Source organism: Trichomonas vaginalis, chromosome IV (assembly GCF_026262505.1).
Source record: "Trichomonas vaginalis G3 chromosome IV, whole genome shotgun sequence".
NCBI lineage: Eukaryota > Parabasalia > Trichomonadida > Trichomonadidae > Trichomonas > Trichomonas vaginalis.
This window is the reverse complement of record NC_067206.1, coordinates 10966393-10989010: the sequence shown is the minus strand read 5'-3', so window position 1 is coordinate 10989010 and position 22618 is coordinate 10966393. Positions and strand designations below refer to the sequence as shown.

General features: G+C 31.6%; 12 protein-coding genes and 1 pseudogene across 13 annotated transcripts, besides 5 other annotated features; 4 read left to right on the top strand and 9 right to left on the bottom strand.

Moving 5' to 3' along the window:
* Positions 1 to 107: part of a mobile genetic element that runs on past the window's edge.
* Positions 108 to 297: 190 nt separating this feature from the next.
* Positions 298 to 837, bottom strand: TVAGG3_0069180 (protein of unknown function, DUF4106 family; the record flags this gene model as incomplete). Its single annotated transcript, XM_051221635.1, has 1 exon — positions 298 to 837. The coding sequence occupies one exon, from the start codon at positions 835 to 837 to the stop codon at positions 298 to 300; it is 540 nt and encodes a 179-aa protein (XP_051106621.1).
* Positions 298 to 837: a mobile genetic element.
* A 1956-nt stretch (positions 838 to 2793) lies between these two features.
* On the bottom strand, positions 2794 to 3423 carry TVAGG3_0069160 (phage tail repeat-like family; the record flags this gene model as incomplete). Its single annotated transcript, XM_051221634.1, has 1 exon — positions 2794 to 3423. The coding sequence occupies one exon, from the start codon at positions 3421 to 3423 to the stop codon at positions 2794 to 2796; it is 630 nt and encodes a 209-aa protein (XP_051106620.1).
* An 896-nt stretch (positions 3424 to 4319) lies between these two features.
* Positions 4320 to 5705, bottom strand: TVAGG3_0069150 (uncharacterized protein; the record flags this gene model as incomplete). The annotated part of the gene is made up of 1 exon (XM_001324328.2): positions 4360 to 5562. One exon carries the CDS (start codon positions 5560 to 5562, stop codon positions 4360 to 4362), a length of 1203 nt encoding a protein of 400 aa, XP_001324363.1.
* Positions 5706 to 7156: 1451 nt separating this feature from the next.
* On the bottom strand, positions 7157 to 7372 carry TVAGG3_0069140 (uncharacterized protein; the record flags this gene model as incomplete). Its single annotated transcript, XM_001324329.1, has 1 exon — positions 7157 to 7372. One exon carries the CDS (start codon positions 7370 to 7372, stop codon positions 7157 to 7159), a length of 216 nt encoding a protein of 71 aa, XP_001324364.1.
* Positions 7373 to 8328: 956 nt separating this feature from the next.
* TVAGG3_0069130 (uncharacterized protein) lies at positions 8329 to 9081 on the top strand (the record flags this gene model as incomplete). Its single annotated transcript, XM_051221633.1, has 1 exon — positions 8329 to 9081. The coding sequence occupies one exon, from the start codon at positions 8329 to 8331 to the stop codon at positions 9079 to 9081; it is 753 nt and encodes a 250-aa protein (XP_051106619.1).
* A 275-nt stretch (positions 9082 to 9356) lies between these two features.
* Positions 9357 to 19237: a mobile genetic element.
* Positions 10114 to 10869, top strand: TVAGG3_0069120 (uncharacterized protein; the record flags this gene model as incomplete). The annotated part of the gene is made up of 1 exon (XM_051221632.1): positions 10114 to 10869. One exon carries the CDS (start codon positions 10114 to 10116, stop codon positions 10867 to 10869), a length of 756 nt encoding a protein of 251 aa, XP_051106618.1.
* TVAGG3_0069110 (uncharacterized protein) lies at positions 10903 to 11214 on the top strand (the record flags this gene model as incomplete). The annotated part of the gene is made up of 1 exon (XM_051221631.1): positions 10903 to 11214. One exon carries the CDS (start codon positions 10903 to 10905, stop codon positions 11212 to 11214), a length of 312 nt encoding a protein of 103 aa, XP_051106617.1.
* Positions 12786 to 13750, top strand: TVAGG3_0069100 (annotated as a pseudogene). The gene has a single exon. A coding segment is annotated over exon 1 (965 nt).
* Positions 14614 to 14991, bottom strand: TVAGG3_0069090 (KilA, N-terminal/APSES-type HTH, DNA-binding family; the record flags this gene model as incomplete). Its single annotated transcript, XM_051221630.1, has 1 exon — positions 14614 to 14991. One exon carries the CDS (start codon positions 14989 to 14991, stop codon positions 14614 to 14616), a length of 378 nt encoding a protein of 125 aa, XP_051106616.1.
* Positions 15080 to 15489, bottom strand: TVAGG3_0069080 (organellar and viral DNA polymerase type B; the record flags this gene model as incomplete). Its single annotated transcript, XM_001296642.2, has 1 exon — positions 15080 to 15489. A coding segment is annotated over one exon (410 nt), but the record flags the coding sequence as incomplete, so codon positions are not given.
* On the bottom strand, positions 17386 to 17682 carry TVAGG3_0069070 (uncharacterized protein; the record flags this gene model as incomplete). The annotated part of the gene is made up of 1 exon (XM_001296148.1): positions 17386 to 17682. One exon carries the CDS (start codon positions 17680 to 17682, stop codon positions 17386 to 17388), a length of 297 nt encoding a protein of 98 aa, XP_001296149.1.
* Positions 17702 to 19237, bottom strand: TVAGG3_0069050 (integrase core domain containing protein family; the record flags this gene model as incomplete). The annotated part of the gene is made up of 1 exon (XM_051221629.1): positions 17702 to 19237. One exon carries the CDS (start codon positions 19235 to 19237, stop codon positions 17702 to 17704), a length of 1536 nt encoding a protein of 511 aa, XP_051106615.1.
* Positions 19238 to 19481: 244 nt separating this feature from the next.
* TVAGG3_0069030 (DNA/RNA polymerase superfamily) lies at positions 19482 to 20240 on the bottom strand (the record flags this gene model as incomplete). The annotated part of the gene is made up of 1 exon (XM_051221628.1): positions 19482 to 20240. The coding sequence occupies one exon, from the start codon at positions 20238 to 20240 to the stop codon at positions 19482 to 19484; it is 759 nt and encodes a 252-aa protein (XP_051106614.1).
* Positions 20241 to 22301: 2061 nt separating this feature from the next.
* Positions 22302 to 22618: part of a mobile genetic element that runs on past the window's edge.
* Positions 22302 to 22618: part of a terminal%2Cinverted (terminal inverted repeat of Maverick-1B/1C transposon ID:TVAGG3_0068920) that runs on past the window's edge.

The following is a 22618-nucleotide window of genomic DNA, read 5'->3' as shown; positions in this document are numbered from 1 at the left end:
AACTCACCTACGTTTCCATAAGAAACAGCAGTTGTATATTCGTAAGTTCCAGGAACTATTTCTGACCTTCTAATGGCATTGTCGCATTCGTTATACCATTCGGAAACATTTCCATTCATGGCATCCAAAACTGTTGGCGTTATATTCTGAGCGGCGTACATTTCATATGGGTAAAAATATAGAATAGTTGGATTTATATGTCATAATAAAACCCACTCGGACCAAGCTTTACTTTCTTCCTGACTGAATCTTTAACTCTTCTTTTTCCTTCATTGCCACTACTTTCACTAGATGAAGTTACTTCTTCACTACTTTCACTTTGTTTACTCTTTCTCTTCTTCTTTGGTGTCGCTTTTGTAACTTGCCCTCTGCTTCAAGTTGTTGCATCTTTGCCTCATGTTCACCTAGTATGTTGTAAATTTCCCATGTCCTTTTTTGCCTTTGGCTCTGGTCGCCCATCTCAGGTAACCTATATCCTAGAAAGATTTTGTCATAGTTTGTATTTGAGTCTTCGCGTATTGTTTGCATGACTCTTTCCTGAGTTTCCGGTTCAAGCTCTTCAAACAGAGCTTGTCCATATGGAATAAGCTCGTTTCCAAATATATGTTTTTGTAGCCATTCTGGTTTTCTTTCCATGTTACCAATAATATCTTTTGTGAATGGGAAAGCGTTTACCCAATGTTTCAGTCTTGCGTCATTTATTTCTGTAGTTTCCAAAGGAGGGACTTGTTCGTTTCCTTCAGGCTCTTCTAGCTGTTGTTGCTGAACTATTTCTTCCATGTCTGGTTGTATCTGAACTTCTTCCTGTTGAGTTTCTTGTACCTCATCTGCTGGCATTTCATATATTCCGAGACCGTTTTCAACAAGTTCCCTATTTAAGTCATCCGCATTCATAAGCCTTTCTTCTTTCGTTCCGTCTCTATTTTTTACGCGTTTCATGAAGAGAGTTGAATTATCATTTATCTCTGACACCAAATATCTCGGAGTAAATTCATTCATGTCATTTGGATGATATGCTATTAAATCATATCCCTTAGCGAGCTTGTATTTTCCAGGTTTGAGATTATATCCGATTTGGTGCTGAGCCATAAAGCTAAATAGGTTCGGGTCAATATTTCCTTCCTGGAACTTTCTAATAGCTTCTTTATATCTGTCACTAAAGTCAAGAGTATCTGGGTAACCATACTCTTCTTTAAGCATTTTTAAGAATTCTTGGTTTCCTTGTTCTCTACTTCTTTTATGTCCTTGCTCTGTTTGTGGTTGTTGTGCAGGGTTTTGAACTGTTGGTTGTGGTGCTGGTTGTGGAGGTGGTTGTTGTGCAGGGTTTTGAACTGTTGGTTGCTGTGCTGGATTTTGAACTGTTGGTTGTTGTTGTTTTGGTGCATGCCTGTGTCTGTGTCCATGTGACGATGTAAATGTTTTAGGTAGTCCTGGTGCAGGTGCTTCTCTTGGAGGGTTTGGTGGTATATAAGTTCCACTAGCTAGTATATAAGTTCCACCAGCTGGTATATAAGTTCCACCAGCTGGCACATATGTTCCATCTGCAGCATAATGTCCTACCTGACTTTTCGTTTTTAAGAAAGCATTTACTAGGTCTGTTTTGGTCTGTTGTAACTCTTTTTCTTGACTTTCCACAACAGTTGCTCTAACGGCGTCATAGGCACTTTGAACTGCCTGTCTCGTTGCTGCATCTGTTATTTTCGTCATATTTTGTGCTACTTCTTTTAACTCTTTGTCGAAACCTTCAGACTTCAGTTTCTTTCCAGATGAGAAGTCGTTCACTAGTTTCACCTTACTATGAAGAGCTTCGAAGGCATTCTTAAAGTCAGCATTCATTAAAGCTTCATTTGAACTGTCTTCATCCGCTTGTATTTTTGTCCTTATTGACCCTATAAGTTGGGCTGCTTTAGCGTTGGCTTGGGCATCTAACCAGTCATTATTAGCTTTTATATATTCTGCACTTTTCATTGCCTTTTGCATGGCTGCGTCGTTATTTTTACTTTCTTGTGCTAAGTTTTTCATACTGTACGGTTTGGTTTTGCAACTGTAAAAGTTTTTCTGCCTTTACATTTGCTTCAACTTCTTTTTTATACTCATCGCTATCCATATATGTCTTCAGGGCTTTTTGTTTTATCTCTTCATCTTTCAGTACTTTATATTGAGTAGTATGGTTTTTCAAATTTATAACATCTTGTTCCATTTTGCTACTTCTGCTGCTTTTTCTGACACTTTTTTCGCATATTCCTCTGTACTTAGTTCTTTCAGTTGTTCTTCTTTCTTCTTTTTCTCTACGTTTAACTCATTGAGTTTCTTTGTGTGTCTGTCATATTCTAGTTTCTTTTCGTTTCACTTATTTGTCTCTGTATGTCTAGGTTTGACTTTTTGACATCTGTTATTTGATTTTTGAGTGAACTCAAATTCATTTGACTTTGAGGGTTATAAGCTGTTCCGTCTGCAGCTCCACCATAGCCTGCCATTTTCGCTAAAGTGCCGCTCTTAAACCTCCACTCTGTGCACCAATGACTCGGTTTAAAAGCATAGGATTGCTTGACATTTGTTGCAACATAGTGGGGTCATTCATCATTTGTTGTTGCAACTGTTGTTGTGGTGTCAGTTTTACTATTGGATGTTTCAATGCTCCCTTCCTCTTACGTATATTCTTACGTAGCTTACGTGGCATTTTAAGTGAAGTTAAAAAGCTGTTTTTGACAGATGTTTATATGACACTTTTTGTTCAGCACAAAAAACTACTCGGTCAAAGTGTTGTCAGTTTTGTAAAATAACCGTCCTATCTCATTCTATAAGGGGGAAAAGGCTTCTCAAAGTCCAGTCTACTTGGTATTGAAAATCCCATGTGTTATAGAACGGCGGGTCCACTATAAAGAAAACATTTTCCTTGTCTTTATATTTTTCATACAACTCTGTCCAATGACATCTCACAAACTCTATACCCTCAATATATTTTTCTATGTCCTCTTTGAAAACATTTGTATAGTTAAGATATAAAACTTTTGACATAAGTGTTTCAATGTCATGAACTCTTATAGAACCACTATATAATAGTCTAGCAGATATACTATCCCAGTCAATATATTCTGCTTTTTTCAAAACCTCTCTCACAATATTTTTCTTATCTAATGGTATACGTTCCATCTTACCTATCTGAATCTTTTCTTTTAACTCTTTCAATATATTGTTTGTGTCTGGAATATGTTTGAGACGGTCCATATAGTTGTCGAAGTCATTGCATATAATCTTTGAGTCTGGGAATACGGTATGGCACAAATGGGATATATAGAAACTTCCACCGAACAAATCTACAAATGTTAGACCATTCGGTAGTTTCTTAAGTTCTCTCAATATAATATCTTTACATCTACTCTTATTTCCAAAGAACGGTAACGGTGGTTTTGTAAAATTCATTTATATATAATAATAAAAATGTTTTTACCTGAAAAGTGACAGAAAAGTGACAAAGCATGAAAACATATATAATTTGTGAAAAGTGAAACAAAAAAGTTAACGGCTGGTCGGCTGGGGTTCGGTCCTCCTCTTGGGTCTTGGGCAAAATTTCTTATGGGCTAGAGGGCGCAACGCGCCTGGAAGCCCTCCGAATAAAAACTTCATTTATACTAATCATCTTCAGGGCTAGAAGGGGCGCAGCCCCTGGAAGCCCCACTACCTTTTTTTTTTTTTTTTGATATGTATTTGTATCAGCCCACGAAACAACCCGTATTTAGCTTTATAAGTTGTTATAATTAAATATTCATTTTCAAGGTAAAAAAAGAATAAACTTTTTGAATTTTTTGTAAAGTTGTGAAACTTCAATTTTGACACTTTACAAATTTTTTAAATGGTTTACAAATGTTTCAGGGAACAAAGTTGCATCAAAATCCGAAACTTTTATTTTTTAATGGCCTGCATTAAGTTTAATTTTATTAGAGTATCTCGAACACTTATCTTGAATCAGATAGTTTCTTGCGGAACTTCAGGATTTTCAAGAGACTTCGTGTGTCATTTGATAAGTGACATTAATCATTATTTACGCAAAGCGATTTAATTGTTGTAAAATATTTCTGTAAAGAACCATTTTGATTATACTAACTTCAGTCAAAACCCCAAAAGTCACGATTCGGATCTCTTATTTAACTGAAAAAACCAACACCACATGATAACCCATGATCACATAAGCTAACAAAGTTATAGCCACATTCGAAATTCTTAATACTTGCTTATTTGAAATGACATCTGATTTGTTAATAATAATATTTGGTTCGAAAAGGAATTAAACTCCAAAAATCAACTACCAATTAAAAGAAAGAGAGTCAAATATAAGTGTTTAATAAGAAACAAAGGTATTTATTTTTGTGTTACTTTAAAATGATTCGTCAAAATTAGTTCTGCCTGCGTCCTTGTAATATGGAGCTGCTCTCTAATGCGAATCATCAGTGTTTCATGAAAATTAGGGTTCGAAATGTTAAACTGAAGTCCTTCAATGAAAATTTGTAGATCTTCTTGGAAAATGCTCTTTTTCACTATTCCGCACGAAATAGCACGCTCAGCCAGAGCTAAAACAGCCGATGCTTGTATTATTTCGTCATTTGAAAAACTGTCGCAAAGAGATTTAATTTTTCCGATATTTGAACAAAGAAAATGTAAATCGAAGTTTTCTGAGAATCCTAGATACTGTAAAGCTAGAATAGTAGAGATTTGGCCCAAAATAACGCAAGTATTCTGTGTAAATGGAAAATAAGATATTAAATATGATATTGAAGCAATTGGCTGATCATGAAGTAGCTCAACTGTTGAGTTTACAATAAAATCTATTTCGTCTTGTGAAAAATCTGTAATTTGCATAAAAGTTGTGAAGTTTGAAAGAATTTCAAGGAATGGCTTGCAAAACATCGTTTGTGGAGTTATTAACGATGCTATAAAAAGGATTGCAAGTTCTGCATTTCGACTATTGGAATGATAATCCGAATTTTCCATGAAAATATGAGGTTTCGCCAAAGCAAGTAAATATACAGACAGTTGCTCACAGGAGATTGCTGCTTCTTTTAGAAAATCAAACCAAATTGTGTAGTTAATTGAATTTTGTGGAAAATTTGAAGCGTATTTAAGAATTATATCACCAATATATTGTTGCCTTTTACGTATTAATTCTTGAAATAGTGAGAATAATAGAGTTTGAGATGGTTCAACAAAATCAAGACAATTAAGCATCATCATCCACTGTGGCTGCGTGAGTTCTGGAATACAATGTATGTCATAGCTTTGATCTCTATTAATAATATCAAATACTCTCATAGGATAAGAAAAATCACAAAATGAAAAAATACTTCCATCGCGTTCTAGTGTTTGATCAGGCATTTTTGGGATATCTGCTTCCATAACATCTGAATTATTGCCGTCAGAAAAGTCGTATTGATTTTTTCTTTTTTCATTTTCGCGAACTTCTAAAAGACTATCCAATGAAAATACTCCTTCGCCAGAATCTGCTACATTTGGAATTTGATCTTCTTGTTTGGAAGAGCTTTTCCTTCTTTTTCGTACTTTTCCCATTCAAAATTAGTTCCGGTCACTTTTTTATATTAATTTTGTGGATTTTATATGAATATCAGGCTTGTTTAGCTGAATTGATGAGGTTAAATCATTATTTTGTAGTGTTGCGTATTGATACACATTTTAGTTATTGATAATATTGCTTCTTTTACTTGAGTTTAGGAATGAAAATGAAATGATTAACCAAGTATAAGGATCATCTCTGTATCATTCTAAATCTTTAGATTCATATAGGAGATATACATTATTATAGTAAATCTAATTGAAGGTTATTAATATTATATTTTTGATTATTTCTAATAGAAGATCGATATTTTGTATTTCAAGTAATCCCAATTACATATTTCAGAAACTATATAGCGTTCAACTCTGATTGAGGATCAAAAGGTGATTAAATGAATAGATATCTTCATATAACAATAAATTCCAATTTTCTTATGAATTGCAGTCTGTGATGTTAGTTATAAGATCTGACTAGTTAGTTCATTATAAATAAAATGTATTATATCTGATATTTTTTTTGGACTCGTAAATTGTATTTTGAGACCGAAATCATGGTACACTATTGATATATGAGATATGAGATATAATGACTTCATAATCATAATCCATCGATATGTAGTAGTAGGATAGGATGGGTTGTGTGACTTTTTTTGTTACATCTATATATAGACGATGCATTAAAATATATTTATTTATAAATCATTAAAAAATTAACATTAATTTTAAAATAATTTATTTTTCATCTTTTATAAAAGAAGCTATATATAGATGATGTCAGATATTCCGCGATTAATTAAACATTGTTTAAATCCTGAATGGAATCAATGGAGTCATAATCAAAGACCTCATAAACGAGAAAAAGAAATTGATGAGTTCAACATTGAACTTTAAGAAACTAATGATTATTTGAATTTATGAAATCAATTATTTGATTCATTCTTTCTTCAATCTCTTCTATTCTTTTTGTTAAATCATCAATTTTCATTAATGAGGTGATTCTTGATTGAGGAATAGATTTCAAACTAACCACTCCTTTTATTTTTGAAATTTTGAATCCATCAACTTTAAACATTTTATTCAATTTACACGTTGTCAATTCTTCAAATAATTTTTTATTGTTAGCATAATAGTCATTAAATTCTTCAACAGATGAAAAAATTTTTATTTCAGTAATTGGTTTAACAACGTTTATTTTTTGTTGAACATTTTCACTTTCATTTATTTCTTCCTCCTCTGTTTCATTTATTTTTAAAATCGGTTTCATTTATCATTAAATAAAAATTAGAATATAAGTGATGAAATATATTTTTTAATTAATATTAAATCAACTATGGCGGCAGGATTCTTTTAAAAATTATGGGATGGAATTAAGAAAGCTGCGGGTTGGGTTCATAAAAAGATTATTAAACCCGTTGCAAACTTTTTGGCACCAGTAGCGAAAACGGCAGGAACTATCATAGGTGGAGTATTAGGTACTAAAGCAGGTAATCCGGCGATGGGAGCACAAGCAGGTAACGCAGTTGGTGGAATAACTGAAGGAATACTTAATAAAATAGGGGGTGGATAGTGGAAAAATAAATAAATATTATTTTTATCTTAGTATCGGTTGAAGTCTTTGATAAACTTTTTCTCTTTTATTTAATATTTCTCTTATTGGGGCGGCTTTTGGTGTTATTGATTCAGCAACGTCACTAATTGCTTCTTTATTCTTAAATATCCAATTTGCTCCTTTCTTCATTGTTTCCCAAACTTTATGCGCTCCTCTTTTTACTTTATCCCACAGTTTCTTAAATATACCTGCAGCCATAGTTGATTATTTCATTAAAATTAAAAATTCATTTTCATCTTTTAATTTTGATTTTTTATTTAATAATAAATGACGACTAACTATTTAGTGCCAAACACTAAACCGATTAATGGAAATGTGTTTCATTCATTCGAAAAGATAAATGAAATATTCGCAAAGAATGACGGTAGAAGATATTATAGAGAACTTGAAAGTTCATGCTATGACTCTGATGCTCCATATTTTGATGATAAACAAACTCATTTAAGAATTACAAATCCAGCTCATGATGTGAATCAATTAGGTGACACATATATTAAACGCAAAGTTAAAGCAACTCTAGTTTCAAATAAAGCTTTCACATGTGATGCCGCTTTTAAATGCATGCGTTTATTCGTTGGTTACAAATCATCAAATCAAAGCTTTAAACAATTAGAAGTAGAAACTGAAAGAGGTGATGCCGGTTATCTTCAAATGGATTGCGCCCGTGAATCTTTCGCATTTGCAACATATAAACCAAAATCAGAAAGGAAAGTTAAAAAGTTTGTTCATTCGTTATATAATAATGTTCAAAAATATGATAACTCAGTATGTGGTAAATATATTAACCCTTCAGAAGTTTTCAAGAAAGCAAATGAAGAAGTTGATGTCACTTTTGATATGATTATTCCGGTAAATGATTTGTTAGCATTTCAGGCGTTTGATGATTATCCTAAATCATTTGGTGAAATCATTCTTAAATATTATGTTTTCAGGGATACTTTAGTATTTTGTCAGGTTGACCCGTTAAGAGTTGCTGATTTACAAAATTACGTTTATGAAAAGATAACTGATGAAAATTATGAAAAGATTATGAATCATGTTTATAAATATGATCGCAAATTCCAACAAATCGGACTTCCTGCCAAATTAATTACAAGCTTAGCCGCTACATCTGCTGACGCAAAGTTGATGACGTTATTATTTCATGCACAAAGATGGAAGTTTTAGAGGATAAATGCATTACACCAGGATACGGTTTAATTGAAGAATCAGTTAAAGCAATACCACGTTTATTCAGTAAGGAAGATCCATTCATGATTCCAGCTCAACATATTGACGTTCGTTCACTAAATGGAGGTTGCATCACTCCTGAAGGTATCAGCTCAGATTTCTCATACGCTCTTCATAATGTTACAGATGTTGTGTTAACATTTCCGAAGAATGCAATGCAAAGAACGGTTTTAGAAAATCCAATGCTTCGAGGTCTTCAGGTCACTATAGATTCCAGAAACTTCCCCGATCAAGCGATGACCACAGTGGGTGACATATTCTTTACACGTATGCTTCAAGCTTCTGATTTAGATGGAGTGAATGAATGCACGGAAGAATACGAGGACTCATTAACTAGACCACTGAATGCAGATAATGGCACGCCATTAGCTAGAACATGGAAAGACCAAACTTCATTCTTATGCACTATTCCAGTTCAACGTGATGGAGCGGGTATATTCTTTGATGGATTAGAAACTTTCAACTCACAAGTTACAGTACAAGTGAAAGCTTATCCAATCATTCAGGGTGAAAATGACACTTACTGTTCAAAGGTGACAAATCCTCCTCAGGTTTGGTTTACTAGGACTACATATTGGACATGGACACCGGACGAAGGTTTGAAATATCATCCAACAGGTACACCACCACAGTATAGAAGTTCATATGATGAAATATTGATGAATAGAAATGTTTAAAATTATAAATTTATTTTTTGATTAAATGGATTTAAATTCATCCACTCCTTATGAAGAATTAGCAGGAGTATATAATACATACATAGATGATATGATTAATGAAGCATTGAGTGATAATAGAAATGCTCTATCTAAGGAAAAATTAATGAAAATTCCATATTCTGAATGTTATTTTTAATCACTGCAGCAATTGGTAAACAGAATAAAGGTAAAACATTAACGATATTAAAACAAATTATCATTATTGCTAACACTTCCCCCATTCACATGTGTTAATTTATATCAACCGTTCAGGTTCACCTTCAGATGATACATTTGAATCTTTAAAGCATTTAATCAAAATTTCAATTATTTATTTATCACAAGAAGAAGCAGAAGATTATTTAAAAAACTTTTTAATGTATAAAGAATTATATAATACAATCAAGAAGCAAAGATTAGAGGATAAAATTATTGATAAACAACGGGATGAATTATTTGAAACACTTTCTATTTCAAATTTTGATAGAGAATTTTTGCATTCACTCATTTTTCTAGATGATGCAGTGAAATCAAAACTAATAACAAATGAGAAATCATATTTTAATCAGTTATTAACTCAATGTCGACACATTCAGTGTTCATTCTTCATGGCTGTTCAATACTTCAAAGCATTAAGCACAAACATTAAATCAAATCTATCAACACTTTTCATTTTCAGTGGGTTTAGTCGTCAACAGTTGAACGTTATGCTTTATCAAGTGAATTTACCAATGAGCATTAATGAACTTTACACACAATATCAGCAATTAGGTGAACATGGAAAAATAATAGTTGATTTAAATAAAGGAGGTGTTAAATTTGATTAACTTTTTATAATTAATTTTTATTTTTTATTTATAATTAAACATGACAGAAATAGCAAATCTTCTACAGGTTCCATTAAAACAAGGGACAAACAAAAAGGGTGCATATAATAGAACTATGAAAGTTCCTGATGGAATGAAAGAATTAGTTCATATTGTTGCTGGTCTTCAAAAAGATGTTAAACAAATGAGAAACGTTTTAACATTACCAGAAGCTCAAGCATATGCCAAACGTCAAGGTCCAAATTGGGAAGCACACGAAGCAGACATTACGGGTCCAAATGGAAAACCTGATGGTATAAATGAAGTTTTCGTTACTGATGGTCAAGGTAATATTAAAGTCATAAATGGTTATAAATTAACTATATCTGATTATCCTAAACGTAAAGCATATAATGAACGTTATCCTATGCAATTTGATGAAAATGGAAAAGCTGTTAAACAATACATTGGAGAAGGTGAAAATGGTCCAATTAATTCATACCGTTATAATCCATATTCTTATTTCAATGAAGAATTGAATGCTATTGAAGAGGGACCGGATGGATTACCACGATATTCTAACCAGTTTGATGGTCAATATGCAAATATTAGACCCGAAATTTCAGCTAAGAAATTCTTTAAAGTTGCTTTATTCGATCCAGTTTTTGCAAATGTTAAAGATGAACTTAAACAGCAATTCCAACCAATTATAGTAGCAAGAATTGCATCAGGTGCTTTATCTCAAGCATTCAAAGATTTAATTAAGAAACCATTATATCAGCAACGAGGTTTAACTTATGATTTAGTTAAGGAATCAGATAAAAGAAAATTTGAGAAATCAGTTGATTATAAGAATGCAATTAAGAATTATATTAAGTCTATTAATTTCGATGAAAATGCTAAAAATCAACTTCATGAACAAATACAGGGAATAATAGATTCAAAAGTTCCAGCAAAATAAAAGTTTAAATATATTTTTTTTATTCGATTATAAATGAGAAGATGTTTCACTAGTCAAAAGAACACTAACGCAAAAGCAGAGATTACGGTTGGTTATAACGTAAATGATGATAAATCACGAATTATTCAAAATGTTAAAGTTAATGTTAGCCCCGAATTAACAAGGTCAGCAACTCAACCAAATTTATTAACTCGTGACTTACCGAAGAATGAGGAGAATGAAGAAAACCATGAGAATGGAGACCCAATCATTTTATCTGAACCTGGTAAAGAACCTGTTGAAATTCCCACTTATCCAACATACCCCCACCTCTTTCATCAAACATCGAGAACCCATATAAAATAGACATTAATTCTGAATTAATGAAAATTTACCGTGATATAATAATTAATAATTATGATTCAATAATAAATTTAATTGACCAATCAGGTTTAATTATTTTACCTTATGAATCATTAATTCACATTATCGCCATTCTTTGTGATGTTCAAGATTCAACGTTAAGATTCAATTTCATAGATGATGAGGTTTCATGCTGCGGAACAGTTGCAAAAAATAAATCCTATAAAGGAAATTAGCACAATTAAGATATCAAAGAACGGAACAACAACTGAACTTTCATTTAACAATATAATATTTATATAAAATAGTTGATGAATATAAAATATCACTTGAAAAATTCTTTGTTAAGGCTATTTAATATTCAAGCATTAACATTATCGAATAATAATCCTTTGAATCATAATCAATAATAATTGACCTTTCACCAGTTTCTATCGTTTGTTTTATTTCTTTTTGTTCCCCACTATCCGGATCGGTCATTGTAATTGTTTTTGTTATAGTATCAGCTTTATCTTTAACTTCAATCTTTTTTCCATCGGGATATTTAAACCAAAATTCCAAAAATTCGATATTGTCAATCTGTTCATATTTTAATCTATCAATTACATTTTTAATACCATCTGAAAATCTTATGAAATGGTCATTATATGGGTTTGATTGAACTAAATTTGAATGAAGTGAAATATAACCTGTTGATGAATATGACATTGACTCATATTTTCTGAAAACACTAAAATTTATAACATGAATGAATTTCTTATTCGTTGAATTTTTTTGAGGTAATCTTATTCTAGTTTTATTTATCACTGGAACGCTTTACCATATTTTTAATCGTAATAAAAATGTCAATTATCAATATTATTTCGAATAATAGCTGTGAATTAAATTTAACAGTTAGCGGAATTTATAATGTTACTCTCGTTTCTGTGAGTGGTAAATTTAATCCATTCTTTTAGACCCTTCAGATTATATATCATTTATTAAAGATGACCTTGAAAAAACGTATGATATGTATATAAATAATGTGATAGCGAAATGGGATATTAACATGATTTTAAGTTATTTAAATGAATCATTTATCGTATGGTATGAAGAAAATTTTAAATCAAAACCCGATAAACTTTTTGAACTTGATGAAATAAATAACCTTATTAAATTCCCGCTGAAAATTAAATTTGTACTCCTCATCTTCGTTCATTGTTGGGGATATTAAATTTTGAAAAAGATGTTGGGGATGTTTTGTATTCTGACACCGGTTCCAATTTCATTTTAATCAAATGTGATAAAGTTAATACCCAATGAGATTTTCACATCAAACATTAGACCCTAACTCTTACCCATCAATACAAAACATTTTATCCATCAACTTAAACACATTTTCTTTATCATATCCGTTTCAATTATCCGGGAATTCATTTATTCTTCATTCAAAAGATTTATCAAATATTAAATTTAGAATAACTGACCTATTTGATTGTGATTTAGAATTCATGAATGAAATATTATGGCAATTTCAAATAGAAAAAATAGCTGATGAGATAACAGATTAAATATTTATTTTTAAATCATAATAAATGATTAAACAACAGCAACCACAACAACTTAAGGCGCAAAACACCCAGGTCCCTCAGACCATTACATACGCCATATATGCATATAATTCAAAGACGGCAGAACAAACGCAAAGGTTGAAATATGGAGATTTGGAGATAGTATTGAAAATGACCATTTCGAATTCGTTTGCAAAGGTGGTGCAGTGATATCAAATATAAAAGAAATTTTATTTATGAATTCAAAAATTAAAGGAATAACGGATGATATAACATCAATTCCACCAGAAGAACAGAGATATTACGCATTAAATGCATTTCCTAAAGTTTTGAAGATTGGAAGATTTAATTTAAATGAGGAATTCATAGAAGGTTTCCTAAACGACATAATGAAGAAAGTAGATAAGGAATACGTTAATACTGAATTAAATAAGAAGGCAAATTTGGTTTATGTTGATGAAAAAGATAATGAAATTAAAGAAAAGGTTGAATGGTATCATGAATGGACATTGGAGACTTTTAAAGTTAAAGCTGATACAGAATGGGTTTCAGGATGTTTAGACCTTAAAGCAGATAAAACTTATGTTGATGAAAATTATGCAAAGAAGTCGGAAGTAAATGATGTGATTACAAGCATGAAAAATGAAATTCTTCAAACATTATATCCTGTTGGTTCTATTTATACGTCAATGAACTCAACAAATCCGGCAAGTGTTTTAGGTTTTGGTATGTGGAAGCAGATTGTAGATAAATTCTTATACTGTGCTAGATATTCAAAGCAAACAGGAGGTTCGAAGAAAATTAAAGAAGCAAACCTTCCACCGCACACTCATACAGGAACGACAAACACAACAGGTAATCATTCACATTCAATAACAAAAAGAGGTTATATAAATCTTGCAGCGGGTTCGGATAGATGGGGAATGAATAGATATGATATCACAACTGACCCAGTAGATTCAAGCACAGGTATTTTCTGTGGAACCGCAGGTAATCATTCACACACTTTCACAACAAATCCAACAGGCTCGGGTAAAGATTACATGCCACCATTTGTGACTGTATTCGCATGGTACCGCGTTCATTGAATGTGCTTGAGACTTGACCCAAAGGGTTTAGGCTTACCGAATGAACTAAATATATTTTATGTCTGTAATTAATTAGGTAATGAACTGCAGAAATAATGTTTACGTTAAGTGACTCAAAGAGTCCGGTGACAAAGTCTCATGTTTACGTTAATGTTTACGTTAATGGTTTCCGGTTATTCAATAATTAATTATTTTTGAAGAACTGAAGGTGTCACTACGTCACCATGTGCTACCAGGTCATTTAACTTCTCTGAAAAAATGAGACAACATGACATTTTGACAACAACACAGGAGGAAGGCAGTTATGAATTATTTTTGAAGAACTGAAGGTGTCACCAGGTCACCAGGTCACCAGGTTAATTAACTTCTCTGAAAAAATGAGACAACATGACATTTTGACAACAACACAGGAGGAAGGCAGTTATGAATTATTTTTGAAGAACTGAAGGTGTCACCAGGTCACCAGGTCACCAGGTTAATTAACTTCTCTGAAAAAATGAGACAACATGACATTTTGACAACACAGCAGGAAATAAATGTTTACGTTAATGTTTACGTTAATGTTTACGTTAATGTTTAGGGTAGATGGTTTCAGGTTATTCAATAATTAATTATTTTTGAAGAACTGAAGGTGTCACTATGTCACCATGTCACCAGGTTAATTAACTTCTCTGAAAAAATGAGACAACATGACATTTAGACAACAACATAGGATTAATGAGGAAGGCAAAAATAAATTCAAATCATACTTTATAAAGCTTCATTTACAGGTATTTCATCGTAATGAGTGTAAATGACCCAAAATATATTTTAGGGTAGAAGGGTAGATCTAACCTCATTTCTAACCTCATTTCTACCCTCTTGCGATTTTCATACGGAATCTCTTCTCTCGGTTTTCCGAGGGAAGCAATCATATGAGGAAATTCTTCTAAAAGTTCTTTTGTCTGTTGGTTTTCAAACCAATGATATGATTGCTTTGTAGAACGAAGAGCATTCATTATACTTTGCATTTGGTACATGTCATCTTTGACCGAACGAATGAGGCGAAGTTGTTTGTTATATTGTATGTACTCGTATTCTTCATTTATGGCTTCATGAACGATAGCAGTTGTTGTGTTCTCTGATGTTGATATTACTGTCATTTCATACAAAATAAAAATAATTTTAAAACTAACTTTATTTTTTCTGACTTTCACAAAAGACCAAAAATAAACGCTTTACATGTATTTTTCAGCAACTTCGTCAAATAATTTTATAGCTTTATCTATCTCATCTACTTCAAACGTTTCTTTACCTTTCATGGGAGCACCATACCTTTTCTCAAACTTTTCAAGTAGTTCTGTTTCAGCAGCTCTCATATCATTAACGAACACAACCTTGACTCTATTGACTGTACTGTCATATCTTTGAGTTATATTATATGTTCTTCCTATCTTATATCTCTTTGTATTGAAGTCCTTCGGTTTCTGAACGATGTAAAGTAAGCCTTCACTGCAACGTTCTGAGTCGAATGAACCATAAGTTATGAAGTTATATCCAACAACTGGGTCTAACCATAACAAAACTATTAGTATAAGACTTTTGTCTATAAGATATGCTCTTGTTCCATGAAATGCTAGTGAGTAGTTATATTTCCTCATTGCGGATTCATTTTTGCGTTATACATTGAAACATTACCAGCTAAAATAACTAAAGCATCAATGGCTTTCTTTAACTAAAAAGTTGTTGGTTTTATTTGTCCATTCCATACTTTGCCTCTTCTGTCTTTATCTCTTATCTGCCACACACATTCAGCAGCTAATGAAACAAAGTTATCGTATGTCTTAAACTCCTCAGATTTATATATGTCAGAAATGTTTTTATAAACCATGTCGCAATCTTTGTTCATAACTTTATGGTTGCAATGAAAACCAAGGAATTCATAATTTACTTTACGTATGAACTTCTTTATTTCTACTGAATCAGTAACTTTAACTACAATTTCATCGAATTCAGGAATAGTTAGTTTTTGTTGCTGAACTTCCGGTAATTTAGGCAAATGGTCTATGATATCTTGCATTTCATATAGCTCCTCTCCATTTGTTTCATCTTTCGCACTACAGTCTAAATTACTTGTTAAAAGTTCTTGCTTTATTCTTTGTATTTCTGTTTCAAAAGTATATGAAGAAGGAATAAAGCTTTTCATCTCTACCAACATTGACGTAGGATTCATGATTAATGAATTTGGTGCCGTGGTTGTGGACAGAGTCCCGCCGTTCGTGGCTTGAATTGTTGTTGTGCCGATTGTTGAAATCATATCTTTTATACAAAATAAAAAAATAAAAATAAAACTAACTTTATTTCTTCTGTCTTAAGGAAATTCATGAAAATTCATGAGGGTAGAAATGAGGGTAGATATCAGGTGAGATCTAACCATCTACCCTAAACATTATTTTTGCTGAATTCAGCAACAAAATGAACGAGGTCAGGATGTATGTAAATACCTTTGAATTCATTTATAACGCCCTTAGTAAGCTCATAAAATGCTTGTTTTGAGGTGGAGCCAAAAGTGGCTCGACCGTATTCTTTCAACCAAAACTCAAGAATTTCCTGCATGAATTTTGTATAAAAAAACAACCGCCGGAATTCAGACGGTTGCTATATTCTTCACAAAATGCCTTATAATACTCTTCCCAGGACTTATTTTCCAACAACTTTCTAAAGTCTTTCCTAAACTGACTGACTGACGGCACAAAGTGGCTTAACGAAAACATTAATATATAAAATTCATGAAAATTCATGAGGGTAGAAATGAGGGTAGATATCAGGTTAGATCTAACATGCTAACGTAAACATTATTTTTGGGTCATTTACACTCATTACGATGAAGAAGTCATGACAAAACATATACGAAGAAGTCTTGACATAGAGTTTACGTTCATGTTTGACATAGAGTTTACGCTCATTACGATGAAGTCATGACAAAACATATACGTTCATGTTTGACATAGAGTTTACGGTGAAATCATGACAAAACATTTACGATAAAATGCCTTCCTCCTGTGTTGTTGTCAAAATGTCATGTTGTCTCATTTTTTCAGAGAAGTTAAATGACCTGGTAGCACATGGTAACATGGTAGCACCTTCAGTTCTTCAAAAATAATTCATAACTGCCTTCCTCCTGTGTTGTTGTCTAAATGTCATGTTGTCTCATTTTTTCAGAGAAGTTAATTAACCGAGTGACACATGGTGACGTAGTGACACCTTCAGTTCTTCAAAAATAATTCATAACTGCCTTCCTCCTGTGTTGTTGTCTAAATGTCATGTTGTCTCAAACTTTAGAACGACATAATTTAAAATTTTATTTTTATATAAATGGATACCCCACAAGCTCAAAATTTACCACGAATCATAACAAGGGAGGAAACGATAAAAATGATGCGAGAACTTGCTAAAAATAACAAACCACTAAAACTGAGAAAATGTGGTTATGCAGTAATGATGGAAAGAAGAACCCAGAAGGGTTCGGGAAACCAATGACGGAAGAGGAATAAAAATTAAATTTGGATAGAGTTTAAAAATTCATCTTTATTAAATTCATCTCTTCCAATCAATTTATTTATTCTATTAAATTCTTTTATTTTTGCTTCACTCAGTTTAAGGATTGAACGGTAAGTTTCTAATTTTTCGATTATTTCTTTCCTCTCTTCATCGTTTTCAGTTCCATTAGTTTTATGGGTATCAACCCCATCACATTGCGGCTTCTTTTTGTAATAGCATATTTTTGATTTAATTCTGTTTAGTTTCTTTTTATATTCATCGTCAGGACTCTTGACTGCTTTGTTGTCACTCATTTCTTACGAAATAAAAAAATTAAATATTATTTAAATATAATGGAGTAATAAAATAAATTGGAATTTCTATTAATTTATTGTCAACTTCAACTAATGCATTGCCGTTAATATATCTAACAAATTCAGCTATTGTGTCAAATCTTCGTCTTCTTTTTGTCATTAATTTATCAGTTTTTCCATAATCGAGATGAATCAAAACTTTATCCCCTTGTTTAAAATTCATGAGCCCCGAATTAATTTGTTCACGTTTAACATCATTTAACCTTTCCATTTGCTTTCTAATATATTCCCATTCTTTTGAAATATCATTTTTCATTTCCACTGGTTTCATGTTTATTGTTCTATGCCATGTATTATTATAATAATATACTAACTGTTGTATGATGGAGTCATGATTTCCATCCCAGTATATCTGACCGTTAACCCCTAACGCATCTCTAAGAGTTCTCATTACCGCATCAACTATTTTATTATGAAACGTATATGGAGAAGATGAGAAGTAAAAATTAATTTGTGGGAAATAATGAGTCATAGTTGCCTGAAATCCTTTATCACCATCACCCCTGATATTATCTACTCTTTCATGATCTAGTAAGTATTGAATAGCTCTTCTTGTTTCCTGTTCTGTTTTCCCTTTCACCGGAATGCAATATAAATATCTAGTGTTAATGTTAATGGCAAATAAATAAGTAACGTTTCCTTTTGAATATTCCAGATGATCGATTTCGTATGAATATGGATATGGAGCAAATGAAGGGCGACTAAATTTTTCCTTTAACGGTTGAATTTTTGGGTCAGTTGGTTTATTTAATATCTTGAAACCCTTTTTAAAATCTTTTTGTTTCTTTAATGTTTGAAATGGATATAATAAAGTGAATGATGAAGGATTAACTGAAGGAGGAGGCGGTACTGTCGTTGGAGGTACTGTCGTTGCAAGTGGTTTAATTTTATCTGCTTTGATTTTGGATGATGAAGTTTTGGAATTCATTCCCCCCTTCATTAATTCTGGATGTATTCTATTCATTTGTTTTAAATATGCTGTATATAAAGGTTTGATATACTTTCCCGCTTCGAGTTTATGTTGAAGGATGAATTCCAAAAGTTGATCTTCATTTAAAAGTCGGGCTGAATATGGTTTAACTAATGAATCATAAATTAAAGCTTGTGCTTCATTTATGGTCTGAAGGACCTGGGCGTTTTGCACCTTTTGTTTTTGTTCCTTTGGCTTTTGCGGCTCAGGATTATATAAATTATATAATTCATCAATATCTTCTTCTGTTAATACTTTATTTTTGAAATCTTTCAACTGTTTAAGTTGTGATTTAGTTTTTCCCTTTGAATATTCATTATTTTTAATTTTGTCTTTAATTTTAGAAATTATTCTATCATGATATTTCAAAATTTCATTTTTATAATATGGATAATAATATTCCATATCATCACCCGTTATATTGTTATCATATTTTTGGAGATATGCTTTTAAATCATAATAATCAAGAAAATTTTGATTAAGTACTAAATCAACAATTAAAATTTTTAAATCTCTGTTATCCATTTATATAAAAATAAAATAAATGTTTTAAGGGTGCCCGCCTCTTTGAATCATAGTATCAAAACCATCATTAACGGTTCCTTCTTCTAAAACGGTATCAAATGGTGGCGGTTGTTGTTGCTGTTGATGCTGTGATGGGATTTAAAAAATTCGTTGTGGTTGATTATTTGGAATCTGAAAGTTAAAACTATTTGGTTCCTTTTGTCTCTTCTGTGGCATTTCATTAAAAATAAAATTTTAAATTGTATTAAATAAATGGCATACAACATCCATTTTCACAACATACAGCCTTAGTGTGTGCTCCTGTTAATGCAGTCTTACCAATTGTTAAGCGAGTCATTGACCCGTTTTTAAGTTGTAAATTAATATTCTGACCATCAAATATCACTTTATCATTTATTATATCCAAATAATTTTTGGGTGTTAATTGTTTATTTTGTCTTAAACTAACACCCTTCATTTTTTGTGCAATCTTTTTAAAATCACCCCCATCAATTGAACCGTTGAATGATGTATAACACTTAGGACATAAAGCAACCATGTTATCACCTTGTTTCTCAATTGCTAAACCCAATAATTTTTTCTCATGTGCTTTTTCTTCAGCTTTATTCTTTAATTTAGGTTTAAATTTCTCATCAAAACAGAAGAAATCAAATGGTGCGAATTTGAAAATGTTTTTATCATAAAATTTTTTATCGGTAACAATCGCCTGAAATGCTTGAGTGTTAGGAAGACTTGGATCGCCAGCAATAGCCCAATAAGATGAATCAGTATCACCTTCAATGAAATGAAAACGATTAAGATTCATGCATTTATACATAAAATCATAAATGAAAACCAAATACCAGTATTTTGCGTTATCTAAAGTGAAGAATGCCTCTTGTAAACATGTATCACATCTATAAAATCTATCTTTAAGCATCACTTGATATGTATCCTCACCTATTTCTCTTATGTTTTTAAACTTATTTGACATACATGCAACGCGTGACTTCTGTGCATTCATTATTTTAGTCTTTGCGTAATTTTGTGTATTCATTGCATCGTAACCATATGATCCATTAAGTGAAATCTTACAAAATAAACTTTTTCCTTTATTTCCTTCTAATTCAGCCTTTTGTCTTTCGTTCATAAATTTGTTCGCAAATTCATTAAAGCAAGTGTTTTTAGTAAATGTTAAAATTGATTGAATATCATCGATGATAAAATGAAATCTGTCTATTAGATACCATAGATAATAAGAAGAAAATGGTTGATATTGGTTGTGTGTTGATGCTAACTGAGTTAATTTCCTCTGTTTCTGGTCAACCGGTAGATTGTTTGATTTCATGTAATTATACATAAAACTGCCAATTGTTTTTTCATCTGTGATAATATCTAAGTTTCTTATTATCGGTAAAAAGTTTATGTAATCATTAATGTATTTTTCATCAATGTGACCCTTTACTTCAGCAACGAATAAAGTATTTTTCTTCTTAATTATTCCCAGTGCTTTTGCTTTCTTTGTTGCTGTATCACAAATGATAACACCATTCAATCTTCCCGGCATATACATTTTATGGTCAGTATATTGAATGAAATCATGAGGATTAGATGAAAATGATGAAGGATATAATGAATTAAAATCAACACCAACGAAATGAGTCATAATGTTGGTGGTGTCCTCATTTGATACAGTTTTAGTTTCTGGATTATATGAAAGTTTATTAATGTGTGTGATTCCTTTAAGATTTACTCTATGTTGAACATTTGATAGACCACCAGTAATTCCATTACGGAGAATGTGATAAGCTTCAACTGAATCTAAAGTCATTGGTAAATTATTTTTTAATGCGTAATTTCTTAAATTGATTCTTAAACGTTGAACATCTTCATCTTTATTTGATTTTTACGACATTGCAATAACAACACATTAACTGACAATTTTCTTTGGTATGTGGTTTTTCATTATCGATTCTATCCAATGTTGGTTTATTTGCATATGTAAACGCTTTACCACACATTTTACATTTAGATGAAAGGATTAAATCGTGATATATTGAAAATCATCCATTGAAACATTATTTTTAGTTTCCCTTTCTGCTTTTTCATCTTGTTTCTTATATGATTCAATTTTATATTTCCAATACTTTTTCGTTAATTCAAAACTTGATTCTATCTCTTCCTCAGGATATTTTTCATTAGGATTAAAGCTTTATATGCTAAAACGTAACGAATCATTGAAGCATTCGATGATAAAGAAAGATTATGAAGCATATCAATTTTATAAACAAATGTTTCTTCAATAATTTTATCGATTGGGTCATAATTTCAACATCTTTATTGCAATAATGAATAAAATATTCTAATCTATTCTTAAAATTTTTAGCATCATTGAGATATATTTGATAATCACTATCTGATATAGTTTTGCGTTAATGCTGAATAAAATGAATCTTTCGTGAATGGTTCCACTTTATATAATCTCTTCTTCGTAATTTTCCCATGTGATGAATTGATAAGGGAAAAAGGATTTAACACGTGATTTATTGTTTCCGAAATCTTGAGTGAATTGGTCTAATGTCCCCACCCGCTATATAATTTCTGATGTCAATAAATCTCAATTCATATGGAACGTTTGTTTTCTTTACAATGATTTGCTTAAATTGAGAAGAAGAACCCAGCATTGATTTATTTTCCATTTTGCAGTGTTTAAATCACGAAGAATTAAATTTAAATCAAACTTTCCCGAATTAAAACCTATGATATTCACTTTATTGAATTCCTCATCTAGAAGTTCTTTAAATGCTTCCTTCTGTTTTTAATTTAATGTTTGCGACTTCATTAATTCTTCATATTGTTCAATATTTGATTTAGCAACTAATGAACAGGTTGAAAATAAAAACTCAATCCAATCAGAAATAAAAGAATCACTCGAAGTTAAGCAAAAATTCCTCGTATATGTTTTATCATTTAATTTAACCGTTGATGATACCATGAATGGTTTTAAGTAAGCGTTCAAAGTTGCACACTCAGAAAGTTGTAATTCTTCTTTAGTCTCTAATGTTTCGAAGTCAAAAGTAATATAAGTTAGTATACATATCAAGGGTACTGAGGCACTGCGCGCCTTCGTACACCACTTAGCGGTTTTGACACTTTATGACTTCACTAACGACTTCACTAACGACAACACTAACGACTTCACTAACGAATTCACTAACGACTTCACTAATGTTTTCACAAACAACTTCACTAATGTAAAAAAATAAACGTTCTCACTTACAAAAGTATTGCAACTCCTCCCATTGCTGTGCTTCACATAACAGCTCATAATCTTCTGACTCACTTTCTTCTTCATATAGGTCAAAATCACTGTCATAGTTTATACCTGTAAGTTTTGACAAA